Genomic DNA, 24,859 nt, shown 5'->3' with positions numbered 1-24,859 from the left:
AGGACCCCGAGATCACGACCTGAGCCGAAGGCAGATGCTCAACCACTGAGCCACCCAGGTGGCCCATCTAGAATTTTAAACAAATAAAATCATTTGGTATGTACTCTTTTTCTTTTTTTGTTCTAGCTTTTTTCACTCAGTACAATTCTGCTGAGATTCATCCACATTATTGTGTATATTACAGACTAAGTACCTTGACTGCATTTCATAAATTTTGATATGCAGCTCAAAACTGTCTTTAAGGACCAAACTTTTCCATTTTCCTCTTCCTCCTTCCTCAGCATATTGGCTTGATTTTCCAGTCTCTGTAGTTCTGATACCATCATTTGTTGTTCCCGCTGATTCTCACTAGTGGGATCTGTGTCCTTGTGGAAGTGACTTTGTCAATAACCATATGTTCCTTGGAACTTTGAGGTCTTCTGGGTCTAGGTTGAAGGTGGTTTACCCAAATTTCATTTGTATTTGCTTCTGTGATGGACCTTAAAAGTTCAACCAATCTTGAGCTCCTGAAGATAAATATTCTATTTGTGTTTTTCTGGACCACACAAGTATAAATTTGGGCCCCAAATCCACGTGAATGAAAATCTGAGGTTAGAAATCTGAGTGGATGCAGACCTGACGGTTGGTAGCTCTTTTTTTTTTTTTTTTTCCTTTTATTTTTTCAACTTGGTCCAGCACAGTGGCTGAGATAAGAACATAAGCCCCAGCAAGATTTTATCTTGTTCACTTCTGAGGTCCTCTATGAAAGGTCTCTCCACTCTTTTTCTTTTGACATGTTTCCCTCTCAAAACTAGGCTATAGGTCATGGAGATCAGTTGACTCCAAAGTTAGACTCCTCTGGTATTTTCTTCTTTATCCTTCAACAAAGCCTACATTAAAATGATTTTTTAACCTACCAATTTTTTTTTAGATATGCTGTATTGGGAGACATTTCTCAGAACATCTAGTGTACCATATTGCTGGATAAAGAAAGCTTTTATGCTACTTTTGAGAAACAGACACATGTGTACAAATAACTATTTGCTACTAGATAGTTGTTTTCAGGTGTTACAGTGGGAGATTTAAAGCAGTATCTTCATGTTCTTTAAAGTGCACTATGATTTCCAGATGTTCCATACCTGAACAAATTTAGTAACTACTGATACATTAAAGAGATAAAAGCAACAGTAACAATTACTGTCAGAGAGCTAATCCTTTATATGATAACCATGTATTTTGTTTGTCAAAACTGGACATTTATAGGAGTGACAGGGATCATTATATATACCTAAAGGAAGACTTGGACAAGCACAGTGGGATTGATAATCACCCTACTTATATCTGCATATCTAAAGCATGCAGTTTACAGCACCTGCCACATTTCTATTCCTTAGTATCAAAGGTAGATTCTGGAAGTAATTTAATATTGCAGATATGATATGAATGATTTGTCTCATTATTTAGCAAGATACAAGGCACAGTTCCCTCCAAATTTTTATTTTTATTTATTTTTTTAAAGATTTTATTTATTTATTCATGAGAGACATAGAGAGAAAGAGGCAGAGTCAGAAACAGAAGGAGAAGCAGGCTGCCTGTGGGGAGCCCGATGCAGGACTGGATCCCAGGACCCTGAAATCATGACCTAAGCCAAAGGCAGACGCCAACCACTGAGCCACTCAGGTGTCCAAAGTTTTAAATTTATAGGCAACGTAGGGCAACTAAATACTGATAACATTTTTTATACTTTATCTTAACTACAATACTTTTATCTTACCTACAACTGAAATAACAACAGAATTATTTTTTATAAAACTTAATGATGGGGGATCCCTGATCCCCTAGTAGCTCAGCAGCTTAGTGCCTGCCTTTGGCCCAGGGCATGATTCTGGAGTCCCCGGATTGAGTTTCACATCGGGCTCCCTGCATGGGGCCTGCTTCTCCCTCTGCCTGTGTCTCTGCCTCTCTCTCTCTCTGTGTCTCTCATGAATAAATAAATAAAATCTTAAAAAAAAAACTTAATGATACTAAAATTGCTCTGAAAGAATATCAATGAAGCATAAAGAGCAGGCTGGATGAGGAATCCAGCCCTCCAGATATTAAAACATATTGAGTAGCTGGTGGTAATCAATAGATTTAATAATCAGATGAAAACAGATTGCACAATCAATGAAAAAGAATAGAGAGCCCAGAAATAATCACAAATATACTTGAGAATTAATAAATGATAAATGTGACATTTTATGTGAGTGGGCAAAAAGATTGTTCCAGAATCAAATTGGGACAGTGTTGGGACAGCTGATTAGACCTTTGGAAAAAATAAAAGCTAGATCATTATTCCACTCCTTATAACAAAATTAATTCCAAATAGATTAAAGATATTCACTCCAAAACAATAGCACAAAATACCAGAAAAAATAGTTATTAAGGAAGTCACAGTTGATCCACAGGACAAGCAAGTTCTTTAGGATGAAGGGAAACTATCCCAGATGGAAGCAGAGACACGCAAAAAGGAATAGACTACACTACAAAGGGCAGATTTTAAAAAGACTATTTACTGCTTAAAGCAACAATATAACACAACACTTTAGATGTTTATGAAATACATAGAAATAAGATATACAACAAAACAGCAAAAATGTCGAAAGGGATTGTTACTCAAAATCATCACATATTGCAGAAGTGTAAACCCAAACCACGAGAAACCATTGCACAACCATCAGAATGGCTAAAAGGGCTGACAATATCAGTGTTGAAGCAGAACTCTTCTGCGTGTAAATTAGTTAAATCATTATTTGGCAGTATCTATTAAAGCTAAATTAGAACCTATTCTGCATTCAGCAATTTTACTCCTGGGTAAATACTCAGGGGGAAATGTGTAAAAGTTCATTAAGCTATACACTGAAGGCTTGTGTACCTTACAACATATCAGCTATATCTCAATTAAGAAAAAGATCACATATGTAAAAAAGAATTATAAGAAATCAATAAAATTATAATAACCCAATAGAAAACTAGACAAAGAATATGAAAGTAGAGGAAAGCAAATAGCTTATAGACATGAAAATATGGTCAACTTCACTCAACAAGATGAAACTGAAATATCAAAAAGATACTTTAGACAATTTGAGTTGATTTCTTACACTTTAGCCAAGACTCCTGACAAGTAGATTTGCCAAAAGTATGCCAAGACAATTAGGTACAAGAATGCTCACTTGTATTGCCCATAATAGTAAATGAGTGGAACCTAAATGTTCACCAATTGTAAACTGTAAACATAAATCATTGTACTTTGATACAATGGAACACCATGAAAACTTTACAAATAATGAAGCAGATATATATGGGTTTATATGGAAATATCACCAAGACCTATTAAAAGGGTAACTTTACGGCAGACAGAATATAATCCCAGATATATAAATTTTTCGAAAGATATGTGATATAATAATAATAAGCATTCTGGGGAATCAGAACTGAAGGGTACGAGGGAAGAGACACTTAGACTTTTTAGCTTATATTTCTCTGTACTGTTTTTTCCTGTGTGTATTTGTTCTATTTACATTTTAAAATTAGAAAACAAGAAAGAGAATGCGTCTGAATACTAGACCAAATAATGGTTAAAAACTCAAATTGCGGGATCCCTGGGTGGCGCAGCGGTTTAGCGCCTGCCTTTGGCCCAGGGCGCGATCCTGGAGACCCGGGATCGAATCCCACGTCAGGCTCCCGGTGCATGGAGCCTGCTTCTCCCTCTGCCTGTGTCTCTGCCTCTCTCTCTCTCTCTCTCTGTGACTATCATAAATAAATGAAAAAAAAAAAATAAATAAAAATAAATAAAAAAAAAAAAACTCAAATTGCTAGAAACCTAAATGACAAAACAAATGTTCACAGATCACTAAATCAAGACTTCTTAATGAAATAAAGAATCAAACTAAAGAGCTTTTGATATTTAAAATGAGTACTTTTTCATCCTAAACAGCTATCATGCCAGAAAAATTTGGTGTGGGTGATGTATGGAGTAGATACCTGAGACAATAACAATGAAGGGAGATATTTGCATCTAAAATGTTTTCAAACCCCTTTCAAAGGTCAGGCATTATGTAAGTATTTTGAAGATATAAAGGCTAACAACATATAAAAATTTTGTTAAAAAGATTAACATAAAAGATGACTTCTTTGTATTTTCAAATCTTTGCTGAAAGTAATCATATAATAGATAAAATAATTCTAAATAACCTAAATTCATAATAACTCTATTTGGACATTCAATTTCTCAAAATTCTGACATTGCTCATGATTTATGATGATAAAAATATTCACAGTCATAATTTATTTTCCTTCTTTATGATTTTAGGAACATAAAGAAGAACTGAAATACATTTTACATTTTATAAAACAATTGGTGATCATATCTTAGCACTTGTTTATAACATTTATTAATGTACCAATTGTGACTAAAGAGAAAGTGTTCACTGCATGCCAAATACTTAATGACAAGTTTTAAAAGCACAACGTCTGTGATCTAGGTATTTCAGTACAAAATTAGATAGTTTCCAAATCCTTTCTTGGTTCTAGAGTTTTTGAATAAACATTATTTAAAATATCCTGTCAAAGATCCTCACAAAATTGAATTTAATGCCAAACATCCAAAGTGTAATCAATTTTGAAAAATAGACATCTCCAGCAGCTTGCCAAAATACTGAGTGATAAACTTTGTATAAAAATAATTTGTTCAGTATAAGAACCCATGAAAACCATTTCTCAATGCTCAAATGCATGTAATAACATCTCAGTTCCCATACAGACCTTTGTATTCTAAATTACTCCCTCTACACTGTGATTATGTGCAGGAGTGCCTGTTTTCAATTAGTTGTTCAAGAAAAAGTAAAAGTAGTAACTTATCTAGTTTCCTGGTGTAAATGTTTCTTCACATGGGGGTGGGTGGGTAACTGTTTACATTTTCTTTTTCTCAAATGCAGCTTTTCATATAGTAGAGTGGACAATTTTAATTTTGTGTTTTAAATCTGAGGATGTGTTTTCTCAATAATAAATAGTTTAGAAAAATCCATAACTATCAAGATGACCCTTAAAAGATGAAAAGGGGAACAAATTTCTTTTAAAAACCACAGGAAAGAATTGGGGAAGAGGTCTTTTTCCATCCATGTCTATGGGACATATGGTTGCTGCATGTCCTGATCTATTTAGCATGTTGTCCAACTCCACAGGAGCCTGCAGGCACAGCTCTTATGACCTAGCCTGGATCCTGTGCCAACCAAAGTAGCATTGGAATCTGGTATCAATTTGTGGAGGAAGTTTATCTTCTCTCAGCTTTTGGGTAGTCGGGATGAATATTCCTAAGGGAATGTGACCATATGTTTGGTATTTGGAAAAAGGGAGTTGGCTTTATTGGAAAGGGATGAGAGAAGGTAGCAGCTCATGCTCAGCAGCATCAAACCTGATTCTAGGTCCAGGATTACCCACTGGTTTGCAAATTTCATCCAAGTCTTCTTACTACTTGAGACTAGGTTTAAAAATAAAAGATCTGTTCCTACTCCTCTTGTTCATATGTAGCTCATCTCCAAATGAGAACAAACAGCTCCCACAGGAGGCCCCTGCTGTTACTGATAAGCATACCTTGATTTGTTTTCTTTGTCTTTGTTCTTGGGAGTCTAACCTAAGAAACATATAATCTCATTAACACTGACAAATGATTTGTCTTCAGGCAGTCTGGTGAAACTTGAGGTCATAGCTCAAATTGGTAACTTCTGAGTTTCTTTTCATTAAGTTCAGATTTAGAGAGGCTGACTAGTAACTTGCATTGCAATTCAAGGCCTTATATGATATACTCAAAATTCCATATTTATCCTAAGTGTAAAAGTCCAAATCCATGTTTCAGCTCTTCTCTCCCTTAACATTTTTTTTTAAAAGAATCTTTGGGAAGAAATGGAGGATACCTGACCATCCTGAAGTATATAAATTCTATAGTAATATAAACAGTGAATCAAACTTTCAAAAGTGAAAATCACAGCCCTAACATACTGGCCATAGATAAGAACTAAATCTACATATGCCAGTGGGCCAAACTGTACCACTTGAGCCCTTTCTATGAAAGAAATTTTCTTGGCATATCAATAATTGTGATGTTTTCACTTGTTTTTAGGAACCGAAGTTGCACCAGGACGATATTAATGATCTCAAGTTAATGTGCTGTTACTAAATTCCTGTAACACAGATCTACAGCACTACAGTGGTCCTGAGACTTCTGAATTCACTACAGCATTCATGTACCATGGTGACTGGAACATCTAGCAGTTTATCTTCCCTACAGTTATGAATCCCAAACTGCAGGAGAATGCTATGTCTCAGTGGACATGCTTAGTGTTTAATCTCTAAATATGTGCAGTGTGGAGCAAGATGTAATTCTTCTGTCTCTCCTATACCCTACTCTACTCTCAATTAAATGTATTCTCTGAGCAGCATTAAAAATAATGGTCCATTTTACCAGAACTTCAATACATGCAATAATTTCTTTCTGTTTCTGGATCTGTAAACCACTTAATACATCAGTGGGGAAAAAAAAATATTCTCTTGATTTATCTTTGTATAGAAGTAAGGCTTTCATACCACACCAATTATTCAGTGAATTGATGTAAGCCCTCTACCTTTCTCTGGTGAGAGTCATCAGCTGAGTATGTGAGATCCTGAGATAGCTCAACAATGCTTACGATATCAAACAGTTTTATTGATTTCTAATCGGCAAATGATCATGAGGTGTGCAAAAATACCTGGTGGTTGGGGCCTGAGATCTTTGTCATTGTCTAGAACTGAGCATTTCATGTGGCTACAACTAGAATAGAAATGGAGTGCAGGATTTTATTTAGGGTAACAGTAAAATCAGTAGGATCCTTTCTCAGTCTAAGTATGAAACTGGTGATGTTTAGCAACCCAACAGGCATATTTTTGAGGACTGAAGTATTTGTTTTGATCATACTGATCTTGAAATTCTTAATTATTGCCGTTCAACATCTCTGTCAGTTTCTTAATTTAGTTTGTTACTCAATATGCTGCCTTTGAGTTTTCTTGCCATACCAGAAACTGAAACTGACAATAAATATTCTAGTCTTTAAGGACAAAAACAACATCTGTGTAATTCTCACTTAATTTTCATCCAGCATTATATTTCCACTTAATAAATCTTATTTGATTACAAATCACTTATTTTTAATGAATGGCAATGTAAAGGAATAGGCTTCAAACATAATTACTAGCATTAAAAGATCTGGGTTTAAATCTGAATTCTGGTTCCATCACCCACTAACTCTGTGACCTTGGGAAAATGACTTAATCTTCTAATCTTTAAAAGGGATGTTACAGGAATACATGTCTCATACAATTATTTTAATAATTGAGTTAAAGTATGGAAAAATTTAATACAGTGGTTGGTTATATGAGAGAGAATGCTCAGTAAGTGAGGGAAAAATAATGTATAAGCAAGTAGGAATCAGGGAAGACAATGATTCCAGACTGATATACAGTAACATTTGGCAGTCTAACTGTATCAGAAAGTGACCATTGCAACATCTTTTACAGAGAAAAGTTAAGACAGATATTATGTCTTCAAAAGTACTTTTGTTGTCATCAAAATATTGGTTGTGGGTATTGCCATTCTAATAGGTAGTTTCACTCAGTGGTACATATCTTAGCTTTGATACATAAAGATTGGCTTACTTGTCAGCTTCAGAAGTCTATCCCCCTAGGCCAGACAGAGCTAAATCTTCTACTTATCTGCAGCTGTTGTGGAGTGCCTACCACAGAGTAAGTGCTCAAGACAAGTTTGTTAAATTGCAAAATCTTAAAACCATACAGTCAAGTAGCACAAAATACAAATACATCACATACTTTAAAAATGTATGAGGATGCCTCTTAGGTATAAACCTGTGTGTGTGTGTGTGTGTGTGTGTGTGTGTGCACGTGCAAATCACTGGAGAACAAAGACAACTCAAGGTAAAACAACCACACCCTTGAAGCAAGTTCCATCTCACAAGTATCAGTTTGAAGTCTTTCAAACTTAGGTACATCTGAAAAGATCAGCTCTTTCTATATAGGTCTCATGTTCACAAAAGAGGATATCTGTTGGGCTTATTTCTAGCTAGAAACAAGCCATTGGAGACCTTCCCACTGTAGCTTGTTAATGGAATCATTAGAAGAGTCAGTCTATATTGCCAGGATCTTGAAGGCTTTCTCACATTCTTTTGTCTATCTTACCAAGCGAGGACAGAGATCATTGATTTGGGGACAGTCATTTTCAGTTTTGACTGATAGTTTTCTTTCTCTCTCCCATATCCACCACCATAGTGAAATATATTACACTTCATCTGATTCATTGTAACAGAAATCTGAGATGCTTCTTGAATGGAATTAGACAGTTAGGTCACACATTTTGGTTTCCATTATCTTCTGAGTCTGAGTGGAACAAATCTGAAATTGAGGCATATAAGGTACAAAAGTCTTCTGACCAGAAGTTCCTAAATTGAAGTTATTTTCTACAAGGTGTGAGCAACTATCCTGGAGGATTCTGATGTCAGTGAATAAACAGTGGGCTGGGAACGGACACAACACTTGGGACTCGTCAGTCAAAAACACACCACTCTCTCTTTTTTTGATTGAGGTGACCCCTAAATAATAGACAGACCTTTCACCATTATTTTCTTCAGGAAAATTTCCCTCAAGTTTCAAAAGGTCATCCAATCCTTCTGAGAATGGAAGGTGTGGCAAAATTATATTGGGATGCTGATCTGATAATATAAAAAATGCCTGAGTTTCTATCTCCCATGAGCTGTTAGAAAAAGAACCCTTTGGTAGAGAATTTTTGCTAGAGAAGCATTTGCTGACTGAGCTGTTTATAAGCCCTTGCTCTTCCTCAATTTCACTTGATTTAGAGCTGGTGAGGAGGGTGGCATATCTAACAGAGGGCTGCCTCCTGCCCTCATCCTCACGGGTTACCACGGTGCTCTCCAGCTCAGAGAAGTTAGCACTGTTGTGCTGATCACGGATACAAATAGAACCCTTTTCAAGATCCGGAGTTGTCAAAAGCAGAGAGACCATAGTTGTTGGCACCATCTCATCTTTATTCTTCCATGATGTGTCAACACTGATATCTTCTGAAATGGTTTCAGGTTCCAAAAGAAGAGGACCAAATATCACTGATTCTGTATGCTTGATAAAAAGATGCTCAAATGTTTCTGGCTAAAAGAAAAGACACATTTTAATGCTCAATTGTATTATTATTATTATTTTTTTTTTTTGCTTCACTATGACATCAATGCAGAAATGAAAGTGTGAAAGCTTACTACTAAAGGACATAAGTCAACCACAAATTAACTGGGTTTTTTGGACTGAAAACGGATATGTCAAAAATCATAGGTGAGAAGCAATAGAAGATAGTGTTAAAAGTGGGATGAGGGACCCCTGGGTGGCTCAGCGCTTTAGTTAAAGCCTGCCTTCAGCCCAGGGCATGATCCTGGAGTCCCAGGATCGAGTCCCACCGTCAGGCTCCCTGCATGGAGCCTGCTTCTCCCTCTGCCTGTGTCTTTGCCTCTCTCTCTCTCTCTCTCTCTCACTGTCTCTCTCATGAATAAATAAAATCTTTTAAAAAAATAAAGAAATAAAAAAAAATAAAAGTGGGATGAGACAGACTTTGGTTTGAGTCCTTCTATGACCCTGGACAAGTACATTAACCTCTTTGCCTTTTTGTCTCTTCATCTGTTAAAATGTGTTCAATATTTACTTCCTGGCATTGTGGTGAGGAATAAATTAGAGAAGGTCTGAAAGTGCTTAGCTCTCAATAGAGATTGGTGATTGTAATTAAAAAGGGCTGTTTTCTGAAGAATTCCTAATATTTTACAGCGAATTAGATTTCCAAAAACTGAAAATTTAAACCTCAAATTTTAAAAAAAGGAACCAAAATAAAATGAAATAAGCAAACCAACTAGTCTGATGACAGTGAAAATAACTGCCCCATGACATATGATATAAGGGTAGACTATTTGTGACTGTTAAGACTTACCTGCCTTACACCATACTGAAAAATCTGTTTAAGACTATCAGAAAATAAGAACTAATACCAATTTGTTGAAAACAAGGATGGTAAGAGACACGATCACAGACTGTTAAATTACTATTCCTTTTAAATAACTTCATATAAAAACACATACTATGGAACATGTGGAATGAAGACAAAGACACAAGACAAATGCACATCGTATCTTTTATAAGAATGCTGGTTACATCACAACAAAAAGCCCTGCCATGCAGCTACAAATCAAGAACCTATGTGCAAAAAGCTCAACTCATACAATGTAAACATATTGAAAAGATAAATGCAAAATAAAAAATACCAGGCACATCACACTGAAAGTTTAACAGAACTAAATGAAGTACTACTGAAAATGTGTTCAATTCATAAAACATACATATGATTGAACTTCTGAATAGTACAATTTTTAAACTACTAGAATGAATTCAAATTTATTGCCTGAAATAACAATGTACCCAACTATTCTTCATAATGGCAAATATATTCCATATAAAAACATACTTCGTTAGCAGTTTTAAACTCTCAAATGAAACACATTGGTGATTATAACTATAAAAGAATAAATATACCAAACACTAAATATAATAAAAATTGAACAGACTTATATGGATATTAAAATACTGCATAATGACAAATATCATGTTAACAGAACCTTTTCTGTTATTCTGTGAACATAATATATGAAAATTTTCTATGCCTTTTTTTATTTCTATCAGAAATCTATCACTAGATTTATGATTTCCTTCAAATATTTACTTGCTTATTTTGCCTTTTCTTAAACTTGCTACTATATGTCTTGAATTTCTTAAAACTTAAATGAACTTCGAAATTAAGATCACCAAATAAAGGAATTACATGCTATCAATATGAAAACAAAAAATACTCACAAATAGCCAATAGCACACAGTCAAACTCACATATGCTCTTCAGATGATATCTTTGGCATCTTTTGTGCTCTAAAGCTTTACAACTAATTATTGATACTGAGTAATTTACATGTCTTCAAATGCATTCAGATGGAAGATTTCACTAATAATTAACAAGAAATTACATACCCATATATTATTGAAGTATATTTCATCAGTGGGTCAGAAACCTTTATTAAAAATGTTTATTTTTTAAAAATCACTTTAATCATTATATGCATCTATTTTTTCAAGATTTTAGAATAGCCTGGGAACATATTAAACACATATTCAGCTGGTAGAAATTAAAGAATAACCTTTCATAATCTCACACTTAGATTTTATATTCCAATGATATCTATTAAAAGTCAATGAAGGGGAAAAAAGGACACATTCTTCCTCATTTTTAGTGTTGTTTTTATAGACAAAACTATGAGTGAAATCTGAAAGCAAGTGATCTATATATAGCCTAAATTTGAATATTCTTTAGGTTCACTAAACAGATGCTTTGGTTTATTATGAATGTGAGCAACATAACACACTTAGTATGCTAATATTATAGAGATAGCAAGGGTCCTTTTTCAGGAAGAAATATCCTGTGCTTGCCACGAACTATTTATAAAAAGCTCCCCTCCTGCATCGCTTTGTACTTCTCTGCTGCCAGAAGCTTTGGGTGGTTCAGTGTAAAGAAATTACATTTAGGCAAGAATTTCACAAAGAGGTTGAATTGGAGACTGATGCGTTTTCTGATCTGGTCAATATGACCTGGATATGTCAGGTCATCGTGATATGAACTGTAACTTCCACTGGCCTGTGACCAGCACAAACCCTAACTTCTGGCTTTCCTTGAACTGAAATAGAAGCTGGTGCCTAAGCCATTTGCAAGACTACTGAAGATAGGAATTCCTGGATTGACCAAGGGTAGACAGACATAAAAACTACAAGACAGTAAAAAAAGCAAGACAAAACAAAAGAAAAAAATACCCAAATGGGTCCGTTTATAAGCATAGGTGTCTATAAAAGAATATAAAATGAGAAATTTTGTACATAAAAATATAAACTATATAGTTTCACTGTATCTTGTGATCAGATTCATTGTGTTGGCAAAGTTACGTGTCAGAACTACAGTTTTAGGTACAGCATTGTCCACTACATACCTGATGATATGGAATAGATAGATATATGGTAAGAACAATAGGCATAGTTTTTACTGTGGCATGACTACACAAATGATAAATCAAAAGCCAGACACCATGAATATTACTTTTTAAACTTTAGGAGACCTGAAAAGTAATCATGCATTCAAACTGACTTGGACTCAGACCTATCTCTTGACCCCACATTTTTTACCCTTTTAAGTTCTAAATCAACACCATCCACCATATTTTAGTTCTCAGTAGTTCAAATGTTTTTTAGATTTGTCTCCCCTTCTTCAAAGTGTAAAAATCTTCTAATACTCTACAGAATGTTGGGAAGTTGGTACATTGGATTCATCTGTAGTAATCATGATTAGACTTCAAAGAATGTCCATTCTCTGTTTAGATAAAATAAAACAAAATAAGAAAGCAAAATAAAAAATCACTCTAAAAGCAAAAGATAAAAGATTTCAAAAACATTTTCTGTCAGGCATGGTTTCTGGACTATAAATTCTTCTGTTACACGACAGTAATACATCTTTTTAGGAAAGAGTAAAATTTTGAACTGAGGTTGCCTCTTCTATTTTCATAACGCATGCCTTAACATTACACTCTAGGAACAGTCTTGGTGACCCTAGACAAGGAAAGACTACAGAATAAGGAGGGGGAAAAAAAAGCAGGAAAAATAAAAAGGAGGAAGTGGGGGAGCAACAGTAGTAATAGAGAGCTTGGAACAAGAAAGAGTAAAAGGGTAGAGTAGTAAAAACAAAAATTTTTAAATGAAGAAAGAGAAGAGCTGAAATAGTGAAGAGAATGTCAGATCACTATCATGATTTTTCTAATCTAGAAAAATCTAAGAAGCCATCTGTTCCATGTGCCTCCCTTTTTTACAACAAAGCAGCTAGGGCTTAAGGTTACAGAGCTAATTAAACCAGAGTGAGGACCCTGACTTAGTTCTTTAATTTTTCCTAGTCCAACAATCTTTCTATAAAACAATGGAAGGATTAAAAGATATCCTAAATGCAAACTGGCAGGAAAACATGTTCTTTGTTTTGCTTTTTCTACTTGCTGTGATAGTTTTCAGTTAACTAATACATACTCTCTTCTAGTTATTTCTAACCCGTGGGAATATCATAAATATTAAGAACATGAAAATAAACAAAACTGAAGTTATATTTTAGGGGAATGAGATATACTCTTTTAAGCCCAATAACGCACACTTCTAAATAGAGCTTCCAACTCAAAACTGCACCAGCTTTACCCACTTCTATGAGACCATTCAAGCAATTTCAGGGATATTCTGCCTCACATCTGTGAGACTAGGGTTCTGAGAACCTGCAGGTTGTTGAGCTTCTTTGGAGGCATAGAGCAGACTGAGGAATCTTAGACAGTCTTTGAATCACAAGTCAAAAATCCACTTGGTTTTAGCTTTCAAACTCCTAAGGTACATTATTAACTGGAGTACATTCTTGTGGAAACGGACATCGATGTAGACAACAAAAGGGAGGGGTAGACATCCAAAAAAAAAAAATACAGATGACTTAGATTTAGAGGCAGAAAATAACGGATGAGGCAAAAATGCTAAATAAAAAAGTAAAAAAAAAAAAAGCAAATTGGGTACACTGTTATAAACACTGTGAAATTTGACTTAAAAGAAAAGCAAGTCTATTGCATCACTACAATACGTTTTCCTAAAACAAGAATTCAGCCTTTATTTAAGATTCTGATTTCTATCTTTATTTTTATTTTTTTTACAATTCTGATTTTTAAATTATCAAGATAAATGGTGTACAGGGGTATTCTGTTCAAGATGGCAGGTTGAACACGTTGCTCTCTCATCTTTGTAGATACTCTATTAGAATTAAAGTACACAAATAACAAATACACACCCACAACACAGAAGATAATCTGAAAAAGCAAGAGGGAATAAGATTTTGAATTCATTTCTAAGAGACAGAAAACAACTGGAAGAGTGTAGATCAAAGTGGATTAGCAAAGGAAGCTATAGACCAAAGTATCTCCAGAGTGGGCTGTGGCTGAAGAGAAAGTCTGTTTGCCCAGTTTAATACAGTAGAGATGGTGAGTGAAGAAACAGTAGGTAAAAACAGAGGGAGGTATGAGACCTGAGGCTGAAAACCATGAACTATGTGGGATGGGGCTTTTCTAGTTCTCTCCTGTACATGGGAAAGCCTTCACATTAGAACTACCTTTCACACCCAAACTAAGGTTTTGTTTTCTTTTTTTTTTTTTTTTAAGGTTTTGTTTTCAAAATCAACTAAGGAGCTATCCATGGGGTTACCAAGCAGCTATGGGGTGTTAGTGCCTGTGAATACATCTTCCCTCATCTAGCCAGAGCCCTATCTACCCACCCAAGCAATAATCCCTGCCTAGATGCATTGGGCTCCCAAGCTCACCTATTCACCTATTCAGCTCGCCTATTATTTCATTCTAAAACATTAAAGGAAAACAAAGAATTACTAGATATTTGCGGGAAAGTCTGAGATTAAAAAAAGAAAAGCAAGGATAAACAAGAAGAAAACATGATCCTAGAAGAAAGGGAATTCAGAGAATAGGGAAAAAAGAGGATTTTTTTAAACAATGATCCTTTAATTAGTATTTCTATAAGATTTAAGAAAATATTGTATGCATAAAATCAGAATAAAATACCCTGAAAAAAACTTGCAAATTTACAAACATAATAGTAAATAAAAGCTCAACAGAAGCACTAAAAGAATAGGATACAGCAAGGTCTCAAATGTAAAACAAAAGCCAAAACAGAACATATTAAAGAGATATGAAAGATAGATCTATGCCGAGGGTTCAACATCTAACAGATTCTAAAAAGTGAGAACAAAAGAAACAGGAGGAGAAGAAATTAGCAAAGAAATAACAAAATTTCTTAGATATGACCAGAATCATGGAATCGAAAGTGTCTTCAACTGGTGACCAAGTTAAATGAAAAAGAACATCCCAGACCCATCCTTGAAATTTTATAATATCAAAAATGGAGAGACTACTTTAAATGCAAGAAAACTGCAATTAACCAGTGAGGAGTAAAAATCAGAATGGCATCTGACTTCTTGGAAGCAATACTGGGTGCTAGATGATAAGGCAAGGAATCATTTCAAAGTTCAATTGGAAAAGACTTGTCCAACCTAGAAATTGACACTCCACCAAACTATCAATCAATGAAGTCACAATAAAGAGAATCTCTGGCATGAAGAGACTCTGACCTGACACATACATTTCTTAGGAGGTTACTTAAGGATGTAGTTCATCAAGAAAGAGAAAGAGAATTTAGGAAGCAGCAGTCACTCGAAATCCGTTCAGGAAAAATAGTGACTGATGGCTTGTAGCAATTTTAGAAAAGTATCCAGTGAAGAAACTTATATAATAGTAGCACACAGAAATTCAAAAAATCTTAAAAAAAAAAAAAAGAAAAGAAATCCTAGAAAAACTAGCAACAACCCACAGAAACTAAAAATGAAGCCAACCTAAAATTTGGCACAATTTTGACCAACAGGTGAAATATTTCTAATATCTTTAAAAAATATATTCTCCTGTGACATTAGTATTCCCAATATTGTCATCAAATATATTACTTGCTCTACAAACAACAGTATTTATATATTCATAGCAGTGTAAATGCAGCTTATTGACTTTCTATTTTTAAATGATTATAGCACAAAGCATACTGTCGATCCTGTCTTAAAGCGTAGAATTATACTTACAGAGATTGGGAAGTGGAGGGAGAAACGGATTTTATTTTAAGAAAGGGGGAGAAAGGAGAGCTCCAAGAAGTATTCTCTATTTGATGGAAATAACTGGAATATAAGAAGATTTTTCTGAGGTTGCAGAGTAATTACTGAAAAAATTGATAAAAGTGACAAAACAATATGTGGTAGGGGCATGGGGGAAGGAGAAGGGCAGGAAAAGTATATATATATATATGATATATATATATACCATATATATATATGATTAAACCTTCATTATAGCCAGAAATTAATACATAATAACTATATTTCATAGTAGTAGAAGCATATTATTTTTTAAGATTTTATTTATTTATTCGTGACAGAGAGAATGAAAGGCAGAGGGAGAAGCAGGCTCCGTGCAGGGAGCCCAATGTGGGACTCGATCCCTGGTCTCCAGGATGACACCCCAGGCTGAAGGTGGTGCTAAACCGCTGGACCACCGGGGCTGCCCACATTATATTATTGTTAGAAATACAAAGGTGATCTGCCAGAAAAATTAAAAGAAAACCAGTTTAAAGTAATAGCATTTGGAGAGCAAGACTAAGGGTAGATAGGAGGAGAGGAGGACACTGTATTTTGCATAAATATTCTTCTATACTATTTCACCAGTAAACCATGCACATTGTTCATATGGTAATACGAAAACTTTTTTTTAAATAATATCCCCAGACAACAGACATATACAATCATGTTTCCTACAGCATTATTTATAATAAACAAAAAAGCTTTTAAACAGCTTAAATATCCATCAGTAGGGGAATAGACATATTAATTGTGATATATTTATAGGATGGAATATCATGGGCTAGTACACATAGGAAAACTATGTTAACTGTATCAACATGGAAAGATCTCAAAAAACAATGCTGAGAACAAAAATAACTTTTGAATGATATGGATGTCATGAACAGTAATAATAACCCAAAGTGTTATTGTCCATTGGTCATAGTTGCATCTATGCAGGTGTGGGAAAGTATAAAAGCACAACCTAGACAAATACATACTATATTCTTGGAAGTGGGTGCCCCTATGAAGGGAAGGAGGCACTGAAACTACTGAGGATAACAAGCAGGACAAACATTATAATTTTTATTTAAAAAATGAGGCAAATATGGATTTAAATTAATTATAAGCCAAAGGGAATGAAAATTGCAAGCTAAGTGGAAAAGATTAATTTTAGGGACCATTTTAGATATCAAGTTGGATGTCTAAGGAATTTTAAGTATAGGTTAGTTTCATGAAAACTAATGCTCAGGGGTGCCTGGGTGGTTCAGTTGGTTAAGCATCTGCCTTCAGCTCAAGTCATGATCCCAGGGTCCTGGGATTGAGCCCTGCATCGGGCTCTCTGTTCAGCAGGGAGTCTGCTTCTCCCTCTCCTTCTGTTCTCTCTTTCTCTCAAATAAATAAAATATTAAAAAAAAAAACAATGTTTAAAAATAATCTGAATTTGGAGAACAAATTAAAGAAATCATGTAAAAAATTATCTCCTCTGAAAATACTATACATGTTTTTAAGAGCAATGGGCTGTCACAGTCCACTTGCTTTGCAATATGCAGTAGGATTTTTGTGTTTGTTGTTTCCTTTTGTTTTAAAATTGGATTTATCACCTTTTGCTTATCCACTCATAATTTGGTAATTATTTGGCTTGTTTCCACATTTTGGGTATTATGAACAATGCTGCTATGAACATTCATGTATAAATGTCTGCATGATTTCATTTCTGTTGGATATATACCTAGCAATGGAATTGTTGGGTCATACAGTAATTCTGTTTAACTACTAAAGAATAATTAAAGACCATTTTCCCAAAAGGCTGCATCATTTTACATTCCCACCGGAAGAGTACAAGTTCTGATTTCTCCATTTCACCAACACTTACTGTCTTTTTGATCATAGCCATCCTAGCTAGTGTAAAGTGGTATCTTGTGGTTTTGGCTTGTATTCCCCTAAGAGCTCATGATGTTGAGCATATATTCATTAGTGCTTTTTGGCCATTTATATATCTTCCTTGCAGAAATGTCTATTCCGATATTTACTCATTTGTTAAATTTTTCAAAAATATACATAACATAAAATTTAGCATTTCAACTGCTTTTAAGTGTACAGTTTAGTGGCATTAGTTACATTACACAATACACTGTTAATATGGAACCGATGGCAAGGGCAGCAGTTTGAGTCTGATGCAGTTGGGTTTAACCCAGGTTTTTACAACTAGAGACTAGATGATCAAGAGAAGCTACTGAACCACTCTGAGACTCAGTATGGTCATCAGAACATATAAGACTATTAGGCCACGAGAGAGTTAAATAAAATAAATGAATATGAAAGCAAAGAGCCAATAGTAAATTTGCCTTAACCTCATTAGAAATACAGCATGAGTTACACTATATTATTTTTCCTTAAAAAAGTACATTTTTAGTTATTTAGAAGATTAAAGTAGAAGAGATTTTTTTTTGTTATTGAATTTTAAAAGATTAGATTTTTATCATTAATAAAAATCTTGGAAATCATATTCTGCTTCACTTTTCAAATATTCATATTATATTCCAAAACTGAATTATTCCTATGTTATCTGTGTACCTGTTAAACCCTAGAAATACACTAAGCATCTTGAAGACTAGTTATGCTCAAATAATATCTTGTCAGATTATAAAGTCAAACATTTTCAGAGGGAAATAAATCAATCTTACAAATAAGGATATATTCACACCCACAGTATCTCAAAAATTCTTCGCGTTTCTTAAGTTTACTAGAACATGGAAAAATTGAGTGATATTTCATTCTCCTTGTGAATAATATCTGTCAGATGATCTGCTGCAACATTGTGCTCATCTTCAAAGCGCGTGTGTGAGACAGCAGGGTAGCACATAGTCTACAAACGTTCACTGACTCAACCTCTATCCACCAAGGGGTTCCTTTGCGCCGGTCATCTTCCGGAAAGGGGTAAGATCACTTGATGCAGGTTCAAACTTCATATGCTGAGGTGAGCCTGATTGTTTCCCTGTCCTGGTAAACATTTAGAAACTATTTTCATGGTGGTACATAGGGGAGATTTCAGAGCTTCACTGAAGAGAGAGAATTTGAGCTTCTCTTAAAGGGACAGTAAGATGGTTATTCCCACATTCAGATATACCCGTATAGTGACATTTAAAAATTTTTATTGACAGAGGTACCTGGGTGGCTCAGTCAGTTAAGTGTTTGCCTTTGGCTCACGTCATGACCCCAGGGTCCTGGGATCAAGCTTCAAGTCGTGCTCCCTGCTCAGTGGGAAGTCTGTTTCTCCCTCTCCTTCAGCCTGCCACTCCCTCTGCTTGTGTTTTCTCTCTCTCTCTCTCTTTCTCTCAGATAAATAAATAAAATCTTTAAAAATATAAAAATAAAATTTTTACTTACATATATAGTTTTTGACCAAAAAAATTGCTCATATTAAAAGAAAGAACTATTCATATTTAAGACAAATAGTCTCCTCCTTTAATCTCCCTATTTTCAGTTTGTGAATGTGCTACAATCCTTCCTACCTCAGGGCTTTGTATTTGAAGGTGGCTTTGTCTGGGCTCTACCTCTCCACCACAAAAACTAGTCAATGACTACTCATCTTTCAGAGCCTAGCTTTCCTATCTGTACCTCTCATCCCCATCCATCCCACACAATAAGCTCAGCATACTGGATTCTTTTCTTTCACAATATGTAATTTATAAGTATTAGTATGTTATATATATCATTTATACATTATTATTTCCATTATCATTGATTAATGCTTATTTCCACACTAGACTGTCCACTCCAGGAGTTTCAGTTTTCCTAATCAGTAAAACCTGAAGGTATAATATGGTGATTAGGAGAGGATAGGTATTCAATAAATAGCCTGTGAATGAATGAGTGAAATGAACTAATGAATTAATTTTAAAATGAATAAACTATTCTGGAGATGGTAAAGAAGACAAGTTCTTTCTATTGTGCTTTCTACTCAACCACTCCTCTATAACCTTACCATCTTATTTCCCAGATAGTAAGGAGAATCTCTGAAAAATTTGTTTCCCAAGATCCTAGCAACATCCTAGACTTACATATAAATACTCACTATGTGCTTATTGAATGAATGAATACATATGGCTTAAATATCACTATAGCTACATTAAATGTTACTGTGTGAATCCATAATGGAAGAGACAGGGGAGGAACAAATATTTTACTAATTGAAAAAAATCATGAGTTCTGTTTAATGAAAGGAGGATTCCACGGCTTAAAGTGCATAAGGGCATAGCTGAGAGGTTTACAGTATGGGACTGAGTGGGCTCAAAACAAAGTCAAGTTTCTATAAAGAGAATGATCATCTTGTGCTGCCTGGTCTAAGGATAAGACCTTATCATTTCTGCTGAAAGATTACAATTGTTTGTACTATTATATCTACAATATCACAAATTTGCTTATTTGTTTATTGATAAGCTATAGAGCAGTGTTTTTCTCACTGTAAGTCATAGGCCAGTAGTATATGACATCAGTAGTTGCAACCAGTATTTTTTTAAAAGAAAACAGAATTTTGAAAACAGACCACTGCATATAACAAAATCATTTCAGTTTGGCATATTGACATCTATGCATGTACTAGGCTGCAAGGTAAAATGTATTTCTTACTGTAGGTCATGGTCAAATTAAAAAAAAAAAATTGAAAGTCACTGCTCTGGAGAAGAATGACTAGTGAAACAGGCCCCATAGTCACACAAATGGGCAAGCCAAGCCTGGTTCTAAAACAAGATACCTAACCACTATAAGCTTCAATTTTTTTCTTCTATAAAATGGAAATAATGATCTTTATCCCACCATGTAACTGAAAGAATAATAATTAAAAAAATCTAAATATGTAAAATAATGATAATAGTTACTGAGACTTTACCACACTACCAGTATCATCTTCTTTAATCTTCAAAACAACCTTATGAAGTAAGTTCCATTAAACCTCATTTTACAGGAAAGAAAGCTAAGATACTGGGGATTGAAGCAAAAATCTTAATGCATATAAGAGTATACTGTATCTCAGTGAATTGCACATATATGAACGGGCACTCTTAATTACCAGCAATGCTTTAATGAATCTCTACTTTAATACTTCCCATGTAGCAAGAGTTCAACATGTATTTGTAAGGAGTAAAACATACCCTAGGAACTCAGAGCATTTTCACAATAAATTAAACAGTAAAACGCTCTGGAAATTAGAAGGGGAGAAATTCTTCTGAACTACTTTTGTTAAAGGAAGGTTTGGGGAAAAAGAGGTTTTCACCAATGTGGAGGAGGGGCAGTCCGTGGAGGTTAAGGGGACACAAAGGCATGATCAAGGCCCAGGCACAGAAGATATAGAATATGTAGGTTGGTAACAGATTGTAGAGAGAAGTTACTGAGTACTAGCTTAAAGGGAGTGTACTTTAACTTGTAGCTAAAAGGAAGCCACTGAAGACTTTTAACAGTAACTAAGGATAAAGATGTAATCATTGAGACTGTTCAATAACCTCCATACGATTTCTATTTAAGACATTGTAGATATATTTTTACATGAAAACTGAATTCTATTTTCTCAATTTTATGGGTGGAAACCCAACCTTGCTTCAGGGGAAATTATGAGAATTAATAAAATATCGGTTAAACTCTAGAGTTTTCTGAGAAATTCTAAGATGTTTGGACAAGTAATTTTATTATAGCTGCCTAATTTATAAAGTACTTAAGCTTGAAAAAAACTATGTACTTAAATGTAAGCTTTTATAGGATAATTGCATTTTTTCAGGTTGTAGTGTTTGAGGACAGTATTATTTATATAGTTTTTCGTTGACTTAAATAATTATGAAACTAATTAGAGGGATTAAAAATATTGATTCCAGCCTTTACCTAAAGACAATTGATTTACACCAAAAAAGTATATCTAAATATCTGTTTGCCATCAGATTGAACCCTTAATATTCTAATATTTATTATACACTATGACACAGAAGATGTCTATATGTGTGTGTGTGTATATATATTTATATTTAATTTTCATATGGAAAACTACCTACTGAATTTTGTTTCATTCTAATTTCAAATCCCTGTATTCTGCTATTTTTGAAAATACGTAATGAACAGAACTCATATTTAAATGAATTGAATAATATAAGATTCAAACCTTATTCTTAAAATATTTCAAACCTTAAAAATGTTTGATGCTATATAAGGCATAGAGCATCTAAATTGCAATCTTATATATTTGGGGTTAAAAAAATTAAAAATGGGACCTTCTGAAAATTAAGTCCTTGTGCCCAGGAGCAGTTCTTGGGGTTTGGAACATCTTCCCAAAACAGCTTTTTCATTCTACGAAGAATAAACAAAAAACATTCATATTGAAAATGTTCACAGTTAATGCATAAACTAGAAATTAATCTCTAGATCAGCTATTGCTCAGTAGAATATGATTCATTTTCACATGCTATCCCATGAAGATTTCTACCAACATTATATCTAGATCAAAGTTAATAATCTCTATAATAATAAAATAACCAACATTTATTGAAAGCTCTGTGCCAGGCACTATGCTAAAGGCTTTATGTGGATTTCTTCTGGAGAAATAATATATTAAAAGTGGCCATCAGGGCACTTGGATGGCTCAGCTGGTTAAGCATCTGACTCCTGATTTCAGCTCAGGTCATGACCTCAGAATAGTGAAATTGAGCCCTGCCTCAGGCTCCATGTGGAGCAGGCCCAGTGAGGAGCCTGCTTAAGATTCTCCTCCTCTCCTTCCACTGCTTTCCCCTCTGCATTCTGTCTCTCTCTCTCTCTCTCTCTCTCAAAAAAAAGGGGGGGGGGGCATCAAGAGTTTCAGAAACAATTCTACTTGATATAGCCCCATCAGTCCACTTGACTAAAAGGTATATTCAGATTCTAAAATCTCCCATCCTTCTTTTTTTTTTGCTATTAGACAAAAGTTTCTGCAGAGATTTAACACGTGTGAAATAATTTCATAGGTCTAAGTCTTTTGGCACGTGGTGATATGGCACCCTGCAACCAGAAGAAACTCAAGGCCATTTGCCAAACCAGACAGGCTGGGGAACCACATACTGCTGATTTTTAAAAACTGGAGTGCTTCCTAATCATAAATGAACTGACCACTTCAGCTAATCTTCACCGCTCAAAGTCCTTAACCCAAATAGTACAGATCTAAAAGCCATTTTTGCCATCTCTGAGAACACAGTGCCTAGGATTTCCTGTTATAAGCTTACTATTTCCTGAATGTATTTACATTTAAAAAATGAATTTCTTCCATGACGTTTGTGTTGTGCCAGCAAAACAGAATGTGGTTTCCTGAAAACAGGTCTTTTCTTTTTAGGCCATCTTAATTGTATACTGAATAACACATAAATGTATTTAGGATACTTTAATGTTTCTGATTTGGGTTTTAAATCAAGGTTTAAATATGCTCAAGGGCTTTTGTCATAAAGATTCATTACACCAAGTACAATACCTTTGGTGTGATATTAACAACGTTCCAAGCAGTAAGATTGAAGAGGAAATAATTATCAGCAAAATTACATATAGACCTGCATCATTCTGGTGTTTTTCAATATCATCTGAAAAAGAAATACAATTCACATGATTCAGAAGCTTGAGGGAATAATAACATCTTTTTGTATCAAAAATTACAGCAGACTTTTTCTGATTTCACTATAAGTCTGTATTACCTTTAAAGATATAAAAATAAGAAAAGATAAAAGTATAGTTATGATCACATTAATGAAATCATTATTTTATGCAGAATTATGCTTACTGTAAGTTAGCAAAACATTTTTTAAAAGTATTTTTTGCTAAAAAAAAAAAAATAAAATAAATAAATAAATAAATAAATAAATAAATAAATAAATAAATAAATTTTTGCTGATTCCATGTGATCAGTTTAGGTTATATGAGTCAAAGTGCCAATTAAAGTTGTTCTGATGACTCTGTCTCAGAATCTGCTTCTAGAGAAGCCAACCTTCAACACCTGCCAATCTCTACCTTGTTTGCTCCACATACATTGATCTTGCTTTTCTTGAGCCACCATGCATGCTCACTCTTCAGAACCTTTGCACTTGCTATATCCCTTTGCCTAAAATGCTATTCTCTTTTGGTACTTACATGGCTTGACTTAAATGTCACCTGCACAGAGAAAAAGACCAATTCTGGCCATCCTAAGTAAAGCATCACATTTTATCATTATTTAAAAAATATTTTATTCATTTATTCATGAGAGACACACAGACAGAGGCAGAGACATAGGCTGAGGGAAAAACCTTCAGGGAGCCTGATGGGGGCCTTGATCCCAAGACACCTGGATCATGACCTGAGCCAAAGGCAGATGCTCAACCACTGAGCTACCCAAGTGCCCCTAAAGAATCACATTTTAACTCTATCCTTTCATCTTACCTTTATTTTACTTCATGGCACTTATTTTTTATTATTATTAAATTAGTCCTTTTATTAATTATTACCAATTGCCACTCTTATGTTATTTATTTTTCATTGATTTTGGGGTTTTTTTGAGCCCAAGTAATTTTTTAAAGTTTTTATTTAAATTCTAGTTAGTTACCATGTAGTGTAATATTGGTTTGAGGAATAGAATTTAGTGATTCATCACATAACATACAACACCCAGTGCTCATCACAACAAGCATGGCACTTCTTCCACTCTGCCATTATATTATACATGATTTATTTACTCTCACTCACATTCGAGCACTAGGTGTTAAGTTCCATAAGGACAAAGACTGATATTTACTATTCAAGTCCCAGTTGTGTCCAGCCCGTATGTGTCAAATAATAAATGAATGAATGTTTATAATTATTTGAATTCTAAAACCAGGCAAAATATTTCTCTCTTGAAACTTCATTATTAGTTTGCTTGGATTTGAAGATAATTTATGCAATAATCGCAAAATCAAAATGTTGATATTCTATTAAGATGAATCAGGAATTTAAGGGGCACAGTGAATT

General features: G+C 34.4%; 1 protein-coding gene across 6 annotated transcripts in view; it reads right to left on the bottom strand.

The window, feature by feature from the left end:
• Positions 1 to 2,510: 2,510 nt before the first annotated feature.
• LEPR (leptin receptor) overlaps positions 2,511 to 24,859 on the bottom strand; it is a 93,850-nt gene continuing 71,501 nt past the window's right edge. For 4 of the 6 annotated variants that reach the window (XM_072820646.1, XM_072820645.1, XM_072820648.1 and 1 more), the window contains 3 exons: positions 23,355 to 23,460; positions 22,132 to 22,207; positions 2,511 to 9,222 (listed from right to left, as the gene is read on the bottom strand). In XM_072820646.1, the coding sequence (XP_072676747.1) occupies positions 8,395 to 9,222; positions 22,132 to 22,207; positions 23,355 to 23,460 (1,010 nt within the window). In that variant the 3' untranslated portion in view covers positions 2,511 to 8,394. Of the gene's footprint in view, positions 9,223 to 10,229; positions 12,512 to 16,158; positions 18,878 to 22,131; positions 22,208 to 23,354; positions 23,461 to 24,859 lie in introns of those variants that run through there. The other 2 variants (XM_072820650.1, XM_072820649.1) reach the window with 2 other exon arrangements.

This window comes from Canis lupus, chromosome 3 (assembly GCF_048164855.1).
Source record: "Canis lupus baileyi chromosome 3, mCanLup2.hap1, whole genome shotgun sequence".
In the NCBI taxonomy this organism is placed as follows: Eukaryota; Metazoa; Chordata; class Mammalia; order Carnivora; family Canidae; genus Canis; species Canis lupus.
The sequence above is the reverse complement of the archived record's forward strand: the minus strand, read 5'-3'. Positions and strand labels throughout refer to the sequence as shown.